General features: G+C 44.7%; 1 protein-coding gene across 2 annotated transcripts in view; it reads right to left on the bottom strand.

Moving 5' to 3' along the window:
- The window catches only part of elmo3 (engulfment and cell motility 3), a 49017-nt gene that overhangs the window by 2236 nt on the left and 30326 nt on the right, over positions 1 to 16455 (bottom strand). For both annotated transcript variants that reach the window (XM_016996214.2, XM_016996215.2), the window contains 5 exons: positions 15187 to 15350; positions 14176 to 14288; positions 13631 to 13735; positions 2202 to 2284; positions 1779 to 1856 (listed from right to left, as the gene is read on the bottom strand). In XM_016996214.2, the coding sequence (XP_016851703.2) occupies positions 1779 to 1856; positions 2202 to 2284; positions 13631 to 13735; positions 14176 to 14288; positions 15187 to 15350 (543 nt within the window). The remainder of the gene's footprint in view (positions 1 to 1778; positions 1857 to 2201; positions 2285 to 13630; positions 13736 to 14175; positions 14289 to 15186; positions 15351 to 16455) is intronic.

Genomic DNA, 16455 nt, shown 5'->3' with positions numbered 1-16455 from the left:
CTGAAGAACAAGAAGAAAATGAATATGATCTTGTCAATAACTCCCACAAACACAAGAACACGTAATACGAATCGGAGAGAGGATGATACAGTTATCACAGAGAGACTTTGCAATTAAAAAAAAGTTTTGGAAAATTTATTTATTACAATGCTAGTAGCAGAATGTACTGGAGGTTTCTCATAAACCCTGGTGTGAACTTAAGCATTGAGAGTCCAGTTTTTCCACTATATTCATTGTATAGTTGCAGTTCACGTTTACATCAGGATTAAGTGGAATTCTAGAACAGATTAAGCAGCTGAGGGGAAAAAGGAAAAGGCTTGAGGCTGTTGGGCATTGTGGAAGATGAAGTCCAAAACACCTGGAGGGCCAAGGTTTGTCCATGCCAGGGCTAGCCACTGCTCTTACCTCCTGTCTGTTTCAACTTTAATGTTACAAAGCATGGCCATATTTTTTTTTCAGTTAAAAAAGCCCTTTATGCCAGGGGTCCCCACACTTTATAACAGGGGGCCAGTTCACAATCCTTCGGACCGTTGGAGGGCCGGACTATAGTTGGCCACCGAGCAATAATAATAATAATAATAATAATAATAACAACAACAAAAACAACAACAACAATAATAAAAAAGAGGGTTGGAAGAGACCCTTTGGGCCATTGAGTCCAGTCCCCTTTTGCTTTTGTGCACTGAAAGCACAAGCAAAGCACCCTTGACAGATGGCCACCCAGCCTCAATGTTAATAATAATAATAATAATAATAATAATAATAATAATAATAATAATAATAAGTACCACCTCCCAGCAGCAAAGAACTGGTGGGATCAAAACCTGCAAAAGTATTGGAAAATGAGCACACAAAGATACTGTGGAACTTCCGAATCCAGACTGACAAAGTTCTGGAACACAACACACCAGACATCACAGTTGTGGAAAAGAAAACGGTTTGGATCATTCATGTCGCCATCCCAGGTGACAGTCGCATTGACGAAAAACAACAGGAAAAACTCAGCCGCTATCAGGACCTCAAGATTGAACTTCGAGACTCTGGCAGAAACCAGTGCAGGTGGTCCCGGTGGTGATGGGCACATTGGGTGCCGTGCCAAAAGATCTCAGCCGGCATTTGGAAACAATAGACATTGACAAAATTACGATCTGCCAACTGCAAAAGGCCACCCTACTGGGATCTGCACGCATCATCCGAAAATACATCACACAGTCCTAGACACTTGGGAAGTGTTCGACTTGTAATTTTGTGATACGAAATCCAGCATATCTATTTTGTTTGCTGTGTCATAATAAAATAATAATAATAAAGAGGGTTGGAAGAGATCCCTTGGGCCATTGGGTCCAACCCTCTTCTGCCTCTGTGCCCCAAAAGCACAAGCAAAGCATCCCTGACAGATGGCCACCCAGCCTCAATGTTAATAATAATAATAATAAAGAGGTTTGGAAGAGATCCCTTGGGCCATTTAGTCCAACCCCCTTCTGCCTTTGTGCACCAAAAGCACATGTAAAGCACCCCTGACAGATGGCAACCCAGCCTCAATGCTAATAATAATAATAATAATAATAATAATAATAATAATAATAATAATAATAATAATAATAATGGTTGTAAGAGAAGAAGAAACCCCTTGGGTCATTTAGCCCGACCTCCTTCTGCCCTGGTGCTGTGGGGGCCAGATAAATAGCTTCGATGGGCCGCATCCAGCCCCCGGGCCTTAGTTTGGGGACCCCTGCTTTATGCTCTCCAGAAAGAAAAGTTCCAAGGCAGCTACTCACCTCATACCGTGTGGGAGCAATGAAATTCAGATACTCCCCAACATCATAGCTTATGGAAAAGGCAAGGTCCAGGAGATCCTGGAGGGTTGGGAAGAAAAAAAGATGTGGGAAAGGATAGTATTTGTACATTAGCGAACGGCATCGACAGGCACAAGATGTAGTGGCGGCTGCTGACTTCAACAGGATATGAGACCAACTTATGGAGGATAAAGTTACCACTCTGTACTAGCCATGATGGCTATTTATTGCCAAATAGTGCAGTGCAGTAGTTGCTATATCAGGCTGGATTGGGGGGGGGGGGTGCAACTATATAGAATTAATACATTTTGACACTTTTAACTGCAATTGCCAGGAAATGGGAGTTTGAGGCATTGGCGAGATGACCGTTTGGATAGGGCTGGGCTGGAGAGAACAGAGCCTGACCTTGTTCTGCTTCCCGGAGCTCTTCTCCTTCGTGTGTGGACATTCCCGGCCAATGAGTAGCGCTTTCATGTCTGTCACAGGAACTGCATGCAAAAAAGTACCTAAATTATTAATACTCTTCTAGGCGACAAATACAGAACTAACACATATGCTTTTTCCTATACTAAATCCTAAACAAGAACCCAAAGTAACCTAGGCTGATTTCACTGGGAGACAAAAGGGTCTGACTGATTTTATTTCTGCCTTGAGCCTCCACAAATAGCCAAAATAGGATGTGAGCTTGTTGGATAATATATGTAGAGCTTGTGTTATGATTGAGCCTCATGGCTCTGTTACTGACAGACGTGGGCGTAAGACTCCTCGAGAGTCAGATACTCTCGAGGAGCGAGAGAGAAAAAGACTGCGAGACATATTTGCAGCACCATCTGACGAGGAGTCTTTCGAAGGGTTTACGGAGAGAATGGAGGAGGGGCTGGTTAGCTCAGAGGAGGATGAGATGGATTGGACTCGGGTAAGGGAGGAAGTGGGTGCCACTGGCCATGATGGGACAGAAGATGAATGGGGACCTTCAGGATTAGACCCATGGTTTAGCTGGAGGGATGGGACGGGATCCACAGCTGGAGATGCTGTTGGGCGTAGTCAGAGGTGTTCCAGCTCTGACGAGGAAAGTGATGAGGAAACGCCCGGGTTAAGGAGGACAGCTGACAGTGATGAAGATTTGTAACTGGCATAAAATGGGGCTTGAGAGCAATTGCAAATTGCGTTGGGCAAGGTAATCTGGGCAAACGCTTGGGATCCGTGTGTGTGTGGGACGCTTCCCTGAAGACTTGTGTGCTTTCCTGTGCTGTGACGTAAGTTGATTGGAATCCAGGGTCAGACGGCGGGAGGGATTGTGTGGGCATTTGTTTGTGCAAACCTGTGCTTACTCTTATTAGCTTGACCTTCCGTCGTCTTCTTGACGGACGCCATCTCCTGCTTTGAGAACTCGGACTGAACTGACCACGGCTTGTCTTCCCCCCTTCTTGGACTTGGAAAAACTACAAACGTCTGCTTCTGGCTTTGATCTACGGAACGGAACTGGTCTACTCAACTGCTACAATCCTTGGCTGATTTACTCGTGTTGGAGATCCTGTCTGCTGTGTGTGTGGGGGAGCGACGCAAGTTACTCTAAGCACAGTGTTGGCAGCAGAGAGGAATCTGCTGCCAATTAGTTGCATTCTTTGTATCTTTTGTTCCTTGGCTTTCGTTTCGTTTATACCCAGGCTGAAGCAAGCAGTTTGTTTTTTACCCGGATTAAACTCCGGTTTAATCCGGTTTATCTTTTGAACATTTACTTTTGCCCCTTTTTGCTCCTAAAGGCAAAAACTGCCTGGCCCTTGTGTTTTACGGGCATTTTTGAGTTCTGTAATCTAATAAACTCTGTTACTTTGAATCTTGTGGCGTTCTGTCCTTGACAGATTGCCCAACGCCCATAAAAAGTTTATTGCAGCAATAAACCCGTCAGGAAGACGATGGATGAGTTAAGGGCCAAAGTAGACCAATTGCAAACGGCTTTTACCGTTATCCAAACAGCTCAGGCTGTGAAAGGACATGTTTTGACTCCTGAACGCTTTGACGGAACCAGGTGCAAGTTGCCAACCTTTTTGGCACAAGTGGAGCTTTATTTTTCTCAGCTCAGTGCTCATGCTTTTCCTACAGACACTAGCAAGGTGGCCTTTATTTTGAGTTTGTTGACCGGTCCCGCAGGACAATGGGCCACTAATTTAATTTTGGGAAATGACCCAGTCAAGGACAATTTGAATAATTTCAAAAAGTTGTTAACTGATACTTTTGGGGATCCTCTCCGCACGGAGAACGCTGGATGGGCTCTGTATCGGTTGAAACAGGGAAAGGGGACTGTTTTGGATTACTTAAATAAGTTTAACCTGTATCGCCACCAGCTGGATTGGGGGGAAAATGCATTCATGCTTTTATTTACTGCCGGGTTAAGTGATATGCTCCAGGATGAATTAGCACGCTTGGAGCCGGCTGAAAGCTGGGACGCCTTAGTAGCTAAGGTGCTGCGTTTAGACGCAAGGTTCGAGGCTCGTAAACACTCAAAAGCAATGTGTGCGCCACCCATGCATGTAACCAGGGCACCTGTGGTGATGGGGGAAGAGCCCATGGAGCTTGGGGTCTTTAAAAAGCTGTCTACAGAGGAAAAGAGCCGTAGGAGGCAGCTGGGCTTGTGTTTGTACTGTGGGAATGCTGGGCATTTTGCCAAAAATTGTAATGTGAAACCTTCCCAGCTTTCGGGAAAAGGCCAGCCCTAGTGCGACGTGAGTCCAACGCACTAGGGCTCCTCAAGCAGTCAACTGAGGGGAGGAAGCATGTTTTCGTACCCATTACATTATCTGTTGGGGGAAGGGAACTTGTTTCTACTTTGGCACTGCTGGACTCAGGGGCTACGGTCTCCTATGTAGATATTGAGTTTGCTAAGAAGCATGGCATTCCTAGAGTGCGCAAGGCATGCGACGTGTGGGTGGAAGGAGCAGATGGGAGACTGCTGGAGACTGGGGTGGTTAACCATGAAACCTCAGCAGTAACGTGGGAGGTGCAGGGAGTAACGGGAACGTTTGTGTGGGATATTACGAGCTTGCCTAGATATGATGTGATCCTGGGGATGGATTGGCTAGCTGTAGTAAACCCACAAGTAGATTGGGCAACACGTAAAGTGATCTTAAAGAGGCAGGATTGTTGCACTCTAAATGTTACTCATTCTGATATGGAGGGAGTGCCTGCTGAGTATGGGGAGTTCTCTGATGTATTTTGTAAAAGAGAAGCGGACAAATTACCACCGCACAGGCCATATGATTGCGCCATCAAGTTGGCAGAAGGTGCGAAACTGCCAGCAGGGAGGCTGTATGCCTTGACTGTACCGGAAAGGCAAGCTTTGCGGGAGTTTCTAGATGAAAATTTAGCCAAGGGGTTTATTCGCCCATCTAGTTCTCCAACTGCGGCACCGGTATTCTTTGTAGCCAAAAAGACTGGGGAACTTAGGCTGGTCTGTGACTATCGGATCCTAAACAAATACACCATTCGGGATAGGTACCCGCTGCCTTTAATCTCGGAACTGTTATCAAGGGTGCAAGGGGCTAAGGTCTTTACCAAGCTTGACCTGCGGGGGGCCTATAACTTAATCCGTATACGGGAAGGGGATGAATGGAAGACGGCATTTAACACGTGTTTCGGATGCCACGAGTTCCGAGTCATGCCTTTTGGGCTTTGTAATGCTCCTGCGGTATTCCAGAGGTTCATGAACGATGTGTTCAGGGACCTAATTGACCAATTTTTAGTGATTTATTTGGATGATATCTTGATTTTTTCTAAGGACGAGAAAGAACATCGTCAACATGTCAAGCAGGTTCTGCACCGACTGCGGGCTAATGGGCTTTTCGCCAAGGCTTCCAAGTGCGTCTTTCATGTGCCTGAAGTGGAGTTCCTAGGTCATGTAGTGTCAGGTAGGGAACTTAAAATGGACCCACATAAGGTTGACGCCGTCAACTCATGGCAGGAGCTGAAGACTAAGAAGGATGTACAAAGGTTCTTGGGTTTCGCTAATTACTACCGGGAGTTTATTCCGAATTTTGCAAAGCTCACGGTACCTTTGACGCAGCTTCTGCGCAAGAAACAGCCATTTGTGTGGGGGCGGGAAGCTCACGAGGCGTTTCTACAACTAAAGTCTAGTTTTCAATCGGACAACATACTAACCCATCCTGATGTTGACAGACCGTTCGTGGTAGAAGCGGACGCTTCTAGCTACGCGTTGGGGGCTGTATTGTCTCAGAAGGATTTCTCAGGGACCTTGCGTCCCTGTGGATTTTACTCGCGGCAACTAACACCCTTCGAGCAGAACTATACCATATGGGAGAAGGAGTTGTTGGCGATTAAGGTGGCGTTTGAGGTGTGGCGGCACTGGCTTGAAGGGGCACGGCACCAGATCGTGGTCAGATCTGATCACAAGAACTTAGAGCACTTGCAAACAGCAAAGAAGTTAAACCAGCGTCAAATCCGCTGGGCTTTGTTTTTCTCCAGGTTTAACTTCAAGGTGCAGTTCGTGGAGGGGAAGGCAAACTTGCGGGCCGATGCTTTATCCCGCAAGCCGGAATTTAAGACCAATGAGCAGGTAGTATGTCAGACCATCTTGCCTACTGCCTCTCTGTGTGTTGTAGATAATGAGCTTGGGTTACATGACCAGATCCTTGAGGCTCAGAAGGATGATGTGTGGACTCAGGAGCAACTGATGCTGCTCTCTGCAGGTAACCGTACCATACTGCCGCATCTCCAGGATCAAGACGGGGTATTGGTGCGTAGGGGGCAGGTTTACGTACCAGTGGGGACCCTCAGGTTGGAGGTGATTAGAGCCCACCATGACGAACCCATGGCTGGGCACTTTGGCAGGTTCAAGACCGTACAGCTTATCACCAGGAGCTACTGGTGGCCAAAGATGCGGCAAGACATTCTGCGCTTTTGTGACAGCTGCGCCGTTTGTCAGCAGAGTAAGACGCCTGTTGGGCGCCCTAGAGGGTTGTTATCGTCTTTACCTGTTCCGGAGAGGCCATGGCAAATCATTTCCATGGATTTTATTTCAGATTTGCCTAAGTCTGGGGGTTATACTTGTATTTGGGTGGTGGTGGATTTATTTAGTAAACTGGCTCATTTTATTCCTTGTTCAACCATTCCGGCGGCCCCTACGTTGGCCTTACTATTTACAAAGCACATCTATCGTTTGCACGGAGCACCCGAGGTGATTATTTCAGATAGGGCTCCGCAATTTGTGTCACGCTTTTGGAAACACTTCCATGAGTGTTTGGGGACTAAGTTAAACGTGTCTTCAGCTTTCCATCCGCAAACGGATGGACAGTCGGAACGGGTTAATGGGCTCTTAGAGCAGTATCTGCGTTGTTTTTGTTTAGATCAACCCACGGCTTGGGTAAAGTGGTTACCGGTGGCGGAATTTGCTTACAACAATGCGGTGCACACGTCTAGTCAGCATACGCCATTTGAGCTAACTTATGGTTTTCACCCACGGGGAGGTGTGGCGCCGTCGACCAATGTGGTCTCTTCGGACCCTGTGTACCGCTCTTCGGAAATGGCTGCATTGCATGATGTTGCCCGTCGCTTACTGTTGGAAGCTAAGGCAACGCAGAAGACTCAGGCTGACCGCCACAGGCAGGCAGGGGAGGAGTTGGAAGAAGGGGATTTGGTGTGGTTATCTTCCAAACATATTAAACAGGCTGGGGGAAAGTTTGCGCCTCGGTATTTGGGTCCCTTTCCTATCGTTAAAAAGATTTCTTCTGTTGCGTTTCGTTTGCGTTTACCGTCTAGTTTAAAGGTCCATCCAGTCTTTCATCGTTCGCTGTTGAAACTTGATACCTCTAGTCGTCGTGGTGCTATAGCGGAGGGTATCACTGCCACTTCTCCGCCATCGGGGGAGGAGGCCTTTGTGAGAGGGGATAGTGTTATGATTGAGCCTCATGGCTCTGTTACTGACAGACGTGGGCGTAAGACTCCTCGAGAGTCAGATACTCTCGAGGAGCGAGAGAGAAAAAGACTGCGAGACATATTTGCAGCACCATCTGACGAGGAGTCTTTCGAAGGGTTTACGGAGAGAATGGAGGAGGGGCTGGTTAGCTCAGAGGAGGATGAGATGGATTGGACTCGGGTAAGGGAGGAAGTGGGTGCCACTGGCCATGATGGGACAGAAGATGAATGGGGACCTTCAGGATTAGACCCATGGTTTAGCTGGAGGGATGGGACGGGATCCACAGCTGGAGATGCTGTTGGGCGTAGTCAGAGGTGTTCCAGCTCTGACGAGGAAAGTGATGAGGAAACGCCCGGGTTAAGGAGGACAGCTGACAGTGATGAAGATTTGTAACTGGCATAAAATGGGGCTTGAGAGCAATTGCAAATTGCGTTGGGCAAGGTAATCTGGGCAAACGCTTGGGATCCGTGTGTGTGTGGGACGCTTCCCTGAAGACTTGTGTGCTTTCCTGTGCTGTGACGTAAGTTGATTGGAATCCAGGGTCAGACGGCGGGAGGGATTGTGTGGGCATTTGTTTGTGCAAACCTGTGCTTACTCTTATTAGCTTGACCTTCCGTCGTCTTCTTGACGGACGCCATCTCCTGCTTTGAGAACTCGGACTGAACTGACCACGGCTTGTCTTCCCCCCTTCTTGGACTTGGAAAAACTACAAACGTCTGCTTCTGGCTTTGATCTACGGAACGGAACTGGTCTACTCAACTGCTACAATCCTTGGCTGATTTACTCGTGTTGGAGATCCTGTCTGCTGTGTGTGTGGGGGAGCGACGCAAGTTACTCTAAGCACAGTGTTGGCAGCAGAGAGGAATCTGCTGCCAATTAGTTGCATTCTTTGTATCTTTTGTTCCTTGGCTTTCGTTTCGTTTATACCCAGGCTGAAGCAAGCAGTTTGTTTTTTACCCGGATTAAACTCCGGTTTAATCCGGTTTATCTTTTGAACATTTACTTTTGCCCCTTTTTGCTCCTAAAGGCAAAAACTGCCTGGCCCTTGTGTTTTACGGGCATTTTTGAGTTCTGTAATCTAATAAACTCTGTTACTTTGAATCTTGTGGCGTTCTGTCCTTGACAGCTTGTTTCCAAAAGGGACTAAATCCATCTGAATACATTTTACAAGAATCGAGGAAATGCATTCTTTTGCTATAAAATGCAATTTTCCAAGCCCCGTACCAAAGCGATGTGATACATTTTGATACTCATAATTTATAATTATAATTTATTAGAGCCTCCGGTGGCCTAGGGGATAAAAGCCCTGTGACTTGAAGGTTGGGTTGCTGACCTGAAGACTGCCAGGTTCGAATCCCACCTGGGGAGAGCATGGATGAGCTCCCTCTGTCAGCTCCAGCTCCATGCAGGGACATGAGAGAAGCCTCCCACAAGGATGGTAAAACATCAAAACATCCAGGCATCCCCTGGGCAACGTCCTTGCAGACGGCCAATTCTCTCACTCCAGAAGCAACTCAGGTTGCTCCTGATACGAAAAAAAAATTATAATTGTGTTGTCGAAGGCTTTCATGGCCGGGATCACAGGGTTGTTGTATGTCTTTCGGGCTGTGTGGCCATGTTCCAGAAGCATTCTCTCCTGACGTTTCGCCCACATCTATGGCAGGCATCCTCAGAGGTTGTGAGGTATGGATAAACTAAGTAAGGAAAGGAAAGAATATATATCTGTGTCCAAGGTGTGGCAAGAGTCCTTTGTCACTGGGAGCCAGCATTAATGTTTCTGTTAATCACCCTAATTAGCATTGGAGATGTTTTGTCCCTTGCCTGGGGGCATCCTTTGTTCAGTCAAGCCTTCATTGTGTTGGTTCCCATCTACTGTTTTGATTTTGGAGTTTTGTAATACTGGTAGCCAGATTTTGTTCATTTTCATGGTTTCTTCCTTTCTGTTAAAGTTGTCCACATGCTTGTGGATTTCAATGGCTTCTCTGTGTAGTCTGACATGATAGTTGTTGGAATGGTCCAGCATTTTTGTGTTCTCAAATAGTATCCTGTGTCCAGGCTGGTTCATCAAATGCTCTGCTATGGCTGATTTCTCTGGTTGAATTAGTCTGCAGTGCCTTTCATGTTCTTTGACTCTTGTTTGGGCGCTGCGTTTGGTGGTCCCTATGTAGACTTGTCCACAGCTGCATGGTATCCGGTAGACTCCTGCAGAAGAGAGAGGATCCCTCTTGTCCTTCGCTGACCGTAGCATTTGTTGGATTTTCTTCGTGGGTCTGTAGATAGTTTGTAGGTTGTGCTTCTTCATCAGCTTCCCTATGCGGTCAGTAGTTCCCTTGATGTATGGTAAGAACACCTTTCCTCTGGGTGGATCTTTGTCTTGACTCTCATGGCTTGTTCTTGCCCTTGCAGCTCTTCTGATGTCTGTGGTGGAGTCTCCATTGGCCTGTAGAGCCCAGTTTAGGTGGTTGAGTTCACCTTGGAGGAGGTGAGGTTCGCAGATTCTTTGTGCACGGTCTGTCAGGGCTTTGATTGTGCTCCTTTTTTGACTTGGGTGATGGTTGGAGTTTTTATGAAGGTATCTATCTGTGTGTGTAGGTTTTCTGTAAACTGTGTGGCCCAATTGTTGATTGGGTTTGCGGATGACCAGAACATCTAGAAATGGCAGTTTTCCTTCCTTTTCTTTTTCCATGGTGAATTGGATGTTTGGGTGGATGCTGTTAAGATGGTCCAGGAACTTGCTGAGTTCTTCCTCTCCATGGCTCCAAATTGTGAAGGTGTCATCTACGTATCTGAACCAAACAGTTGGCTTTTTTGGTGCTGTTTCTAGGGCCTGTTTTTCAAAGTATTCCATATAGAAATTTGCTACTACTGGGCTGAGAGGGCTCCCCATGGCCACTCCATCCTTCTGTTCATAGAATCCAGCGTCCCACTGAAAGTAGCTAGTGGTGAGGCAATGGTGAAACAGGGCTGTGATGTCTTCTGGGAAGTTTTGTTTGATTAGTGTGAGGGTGTCAGCTACTGGGACTTTGGTAAAAAGGGACACCACATCAAAGCTGATCAGGATGTCCTTGGTGCTTAGATTGAGGTTGCTGATCTTTTCTATAAAGTGTGTAGAGTCCTTGATATAATGTGCAACCATCACCCAAGTCAAAAAAGGAGCACAATCAAAGCCCTGACAGACCGTGCACAAAGAATCTGCGAACCTCACCTCCTCCAAGGTGAACTCAACCACCTAAACTGGGCTCTACAGGCCAATGGATACTCCACCACAGACATCAGAAGAGCTGCAAGGGCAAGAACAAGCCATGAGAGTCAAGACAAAGATCCACCCAGAGGAAAGGTGTTCTTACCATACATCAAGGGAACTACTGACCGCATAGGGAAGCTGATGAAGAAGCACAACCTACAAACTATCTACAGACCCACGAAGAAAATCCAACAAATGCTACGGTCAGCGAAGGACAAGAGGGATCCTCTCTCTTCTGCAGGAGTCTACCGGATACCATGCAGCTGTGGACAAGTCTACATAGGGACCACCAAACGCAGCGCCCAAACAAGAGTCAAAGAACATGAAAGGCACTGCAGACTAATTCAACCAGAGAAATCAGCCATAGCAGAGCATTTGATGAACCAGCCTGGACACAGGATACTATTTGAGAACACAAAAATGCTGGACCATTCCAACAACCACCATGTCAGACAACACAGAGAAGCCATTGAAATCCACAAGCATGTGGACAACTTTAACAGAAAGGAAGAAACCATGAAAATGAACAAAATCTGGCTACCAGTATTACAAAACTCCAAAATCAAAACAGTAGATGGGAACCAACACAATGAAGGCTTGACTGAACAAAGGATGCCCCCAGGCAAGGGACAAAACATCTCCAATGCTAATTAGGGTGATTAACAGAAACATTAATGCTGGCTCCCAGTGACAAAGGACTCTTGCCACACCTTGGACACAGATATATATTCTTTCCTTTCCTTACTTAGTTTATCCATACCTCACAACCTCTGAGGATGCCTGCCATAGATGTGGGCGAAACGTCAGGAGAGAATGCTTCTGGAACATGGCCACACAGCCCGAAAGACATACAACAAAATTATAATTTATTCACTTCATCCTTATCAAACTATTGGAAATAACTACACCCAATCTCTAGGTAGATAGCCCTCTGGAAATAAATGGCAATCAAAACCTTATTGAAAAAGAAAAATGATGTCATATCCATTTGGCAAATGTGAATCTCCATGAACATGTGGAGACTACCTTTTGAAAACCATTAGTCAAGAAAAGCATGACCTTGTTAGAAGTCAACTCTCCGAACAAGTTATATTTATAAGCATTCATGTAATGGCACACAGGTAACTCAACTGTTAGACTGAAGAACCATGTCTTTGAACTGCCAAGGACATAGACATGCCACTACAAAAATATATTTGGTTAACAGAGGATGGTTGTTTCTTTGAAGTTGAAATTGCAGTTGCAGTTTACCCAAAAGATATACACTCCCTTGAAACATCTTAGTTTAAAATATGCATTCGGAGACAAAAAAACAAAATCTTCTTCGAAAAATAACATATCTTGTTTACTCACAAACATATTGTATTAATTCACCATACAGGCAAATTTAATATTTAAGTTCAGTTGTAGATAGGATGTAGTTGTCTCTCTGTGTTGAGTACACAGGGTATCATTCTTAATCAATTGTCCATAGTCTTTAGGTACAGTTGTACTCACTGAAGTCATACTTCTGCACTTAAGTCCAAACAGCAACATGCATCCACCTCCACTGAGGTAGATAGCAGACACTGAATATACAATGGAGTCCTGAGTCTGAACAGGCTCATTACAATCACATGTCTATAATCCCTCCCACACCAAAGAAGTACAGTCAAACTGGCAAATCAACATACACATAGAATACAGGTTAGCAAATATATACATTAACAAATAATGAAAGGCTTGGGAGGTTGCTATTTCCAACACAAACACTATCTGCTCTATGTACAATCATTACTAACTGAATAAAGATTTTAATTAAAACATTCCAGATTTAAGAAATTATCATTTTAACCCCCTTTGCAGGGGGTTGTATCTCCCCTTTGTTGGCGTCTTTTCTCTTGCAATTGAACCCCAAAGGACAAAAACAATCTAGAAGTGGTAAAGCTAACAAGACTGGCTCTGTCACAAGGCAGAACAACATTTTTAAATTAATACCACTGATGTCAAATTCTATTTTAATGTTCGTACATTTTTAAATTTTAAATTGTATTAAAATGCTTTTAAAGTAAGTCGCTTTGAGTCTCCTTTATGGAGAGAAAAAGTGGAGTATAAATAAACAATACAGTAGAGTCTCACTTATCCAACACTCGCTTATCCAACGTTCTGGATTATCCAACGCATTTTTGTAGTCAATGTTTTCAATACATCATGATATTTTGGTGCTAAATTCGTAAATACAGTAATTACTACATAGCATTACTGTGTATTGAACTACTTTTTCTGTCAAATTTGTTGTATAACATGATGTTTTGGTGCTTAATTTATAAAATCATAACCTATTTTGATTTTTAATAGGCTTTTCCTTAATCTCTCCTTATTATCCAAAATATTCGCTTATCCAACGTTCTGCCGGCCCGTTTACGTTGGATAAGCGAGACTCTACTGTAATATTAATAACAACAACAACAATATGGCTGCATGAGGCAGTGAATTCGGGATGTAATGATAGGGCAGAAATTTCTTAGTTACTTAATCTGTTATTACTATATTTTTAAATTTCAAGATGTAAAGAGAACTCTAACGCATCTGCCAAAACAACTGCAAATTAACTTGGGAACATCTTCTGCGGCTCTGCTTCAAACGGCTGTTCCTGAAAGCACAGGGGATGGGGTCATGTACCTTTCTCAGGCAGGCTCTCAATGGGCAGGCTTTCTATGCCTTCTTCAACATCTCCATAATGCAGAAATTTGTGGTTGGGCGAAAGGCGGCAGTACCAGAGCTTATCTGCCAAAGGGAAACAAAACCACTGTCATAAAGGTTATGGACACAACAGCTCCTCTAATGGGAAATCCATACCGCATTCCTTGCATGCAACCTGTACTGCTGACTTTATAAAACTTTCATCAGATTCTGTACTCAACGATCAAAGTGTGAGGAGCAAGTTCTTGTCTTGCTGTTGTTTAAACAGTCAAATCTGAGTCATATTCCCAAGTTCTTCTGCCATGTCTGGGAACCCAAAAAGGAGAGAGAAGCAACCAGGCACGCTACCATTGTGGCTTGACCCAGTGACTGGTCAATGCTTTCCCTCATTACCATTCCCTTTTTCTTGCATTTTATGTCTTATTTAGCTGCGAGGGCAGGAAACCATTAAATTAATTATTCAGAAGCCATCCTTGTTGCCCAAATGGTGAGATGTAAATATTGCCACGAGGGCTGCAACGTACCCTGTCTGCGCCGGCTGCTAATCTTACGGAACAGCGTCCCTTCGCAGAGGTGCAGGAGTCTCTGCTGTTGGATTAGCTTGAGGAGCTCGGGTTTCAGCTGCTCTCTCAGTTCCCTGGGTCAAAAACACAATAGCAAAAGCAACAGTATGTTTTATAGCGGTTGACTAGGAAGAAGAAGAACATTTTATTGATTAGCCCTTAGGCCATATCAAAGTACCAAGCCAAACAACCAGGCTCGAAAAGGCCTGGTTACATTCTATACAAACATTAAATAAAACACTTGTAACCATACAATAAATAAATAAAATAAAACTGGGTGTGTACAAATGTCATTGTCACCCCTACAGTTTACCCCTATCAGCCCCACATATGTGGATCTCAATCGTATTGTCTTACTCAAGTACAGAGCCGTTTTATATGTTATTTTTGGATCTTGGCCGCACATAAAGTACGTTGTTCTGATGTGCGATTCCCAGTGCATTGTCCGTTTGATATATGGACCAAGAAACAAATCTCTCACCTTCTGATACAATTTACAGTCAAATAATATATGTGCTAAATCCTCAATTTCAGGTGCTCCACAGATACAGAATCGTTCGTTATAAGGGATGTTGTTGAATCTCCCATATCTAACCATTGTATCAAGCTGATCAAATCTAGCTCGAGTAAATACCTCCCTAAAGTATTTTGGCATTTCAATTTTTAAATAGTTGGCAATTTGGAAGGTGCATTTATACGGTTGACTAGTTAAAAGTGTTTGACTACACTGCAGGTTCAAGTCCATAAAACTGAATTGAGCCACCGCGGCCCCTAAAATGGGTTGCAGAGACATTTTAAGTCTTTCAACGTGAGAAGACCTGCAGCCAGATGAGAGTTTGTCTCTGCAACCCACTTTCTGGTCATGTACCTGCAATGAATGCCTGAATAGAGCAAACACTCACTGCACTAGAGTTCAGCATTTGCCCTTGTCACTCATGTATTTACAAAACCACAAGCCCCTTCCTTACTCACAGGACTGGCGCTGCAAGGATCTCCTCCTGGTGCATCCGTTCTGTCTGCCGGAGACGCAGGATCTCGCTGTAGTTGAGGGCATTCACTCGGCTTTTGAAAAGCTCCAGCGAAGTGGGCCTTAAGGCCAGGGTTCTGGTAATTTGTTCACGGACTACTTGCATCACCTGCAAGAGTCACAGGGTCATCCCATCAGGAGACACCATGATCTCCTCCTCAGCCCACAACACATTCCCCAAATACCTTCTTTCAGCACTAACATGGTCATGACTCTGGGTACGGACTCAGGCGTTGAAAAACCAGCAGAAGAGCCAACCAAGGAGAAACCAGGCCAAAGCTCGGCCCTCCTCTGCCACAAAGCCCCAGATGCTGTAGATTTCCAAGGTACCGTAATTCACTACATAATCGTTGCCACTGCATAATCGTAGCACCCTAGTTTCCCAGTCCAAAAAATTGTTTTTAACTTTTCCTCGCATAACAGTTACATGGTATAATTAACACAGTCATTTTGGGCTGAGACTTTGTCTCCCCTCCCTCTTCTTTCTCTAAGGTTGTTTTTTAAAAACACAACAGAAACTGGCAAATCTAATAAATGGAGGGGTGCATACTTGTCGCACCCTCCTCATTTTGAAAAAAAAATAGACATAAAATGCAGCCATTATGGGGTGAAATATAGTAAACACTACTACGTCCATATGCACATTTGCAGCTTGAGCCAATCCCAGGACTGGAATCAAAAGCCTTGACTCAAAAATACTAACAGAGCATTAAGCAACAGTCCGAGGTCAAGCTGATAATCCAACCAAGAAGCAAACAATAGCAAGAAAACACAATAGAGAAGGTGAGTATCAATTCCAGGGTTATAAGCCAAATACCAGAAAGTCCAAAGTACAGGATTAAATCAAAATCCATAATCCAAAATACTCAGTTCAGGAATACAAGATACCAAGGAGTAACCTTATAAATACCTGGAGTGTGGACAGAATTTCACTCATAATTCAGTCTACGTATACAACAAAGGACTCATACAGGGGAGAAACCCTATAAATGCCTGGAGTGTGGACAAACCTTTGCTCAGATTGGAACTCTACATTCACATCAAAGAACTCACACTGGGGAGAAACCCTTTAGATGCCTGGAGTGTCAACAGAGTTTCACTGGGATTGGAAATCTACATAAGCATAATAGAATTCACACTGGGGAAAAACCCTATAAATGCTGTGAGAGTTGCTCAGCAGTGGAATTCTCTGCCCTAGAATGTAGTGGAGGCTC

This window comes from Anolis carolinensis, unplaced genomic scaffold (genome assembly GCF_035594765.1).
Source record: "Anolis carolinensis isolate JA03-04 unplaced genomic scaffold, rAnoCar3.1.pri scaffold_9, whole genome shotgun sequence".
NCBI lineage: Eukaryota > Metazoa > Chordata > Lepidosauria > Squamata > Dactyloidae > Anolis > Anolis carolinensis.
Note: the sequence above shows the minus strand (reverse complement) of the source record. Positions and strands in the feature narration are given on the sequence as shown.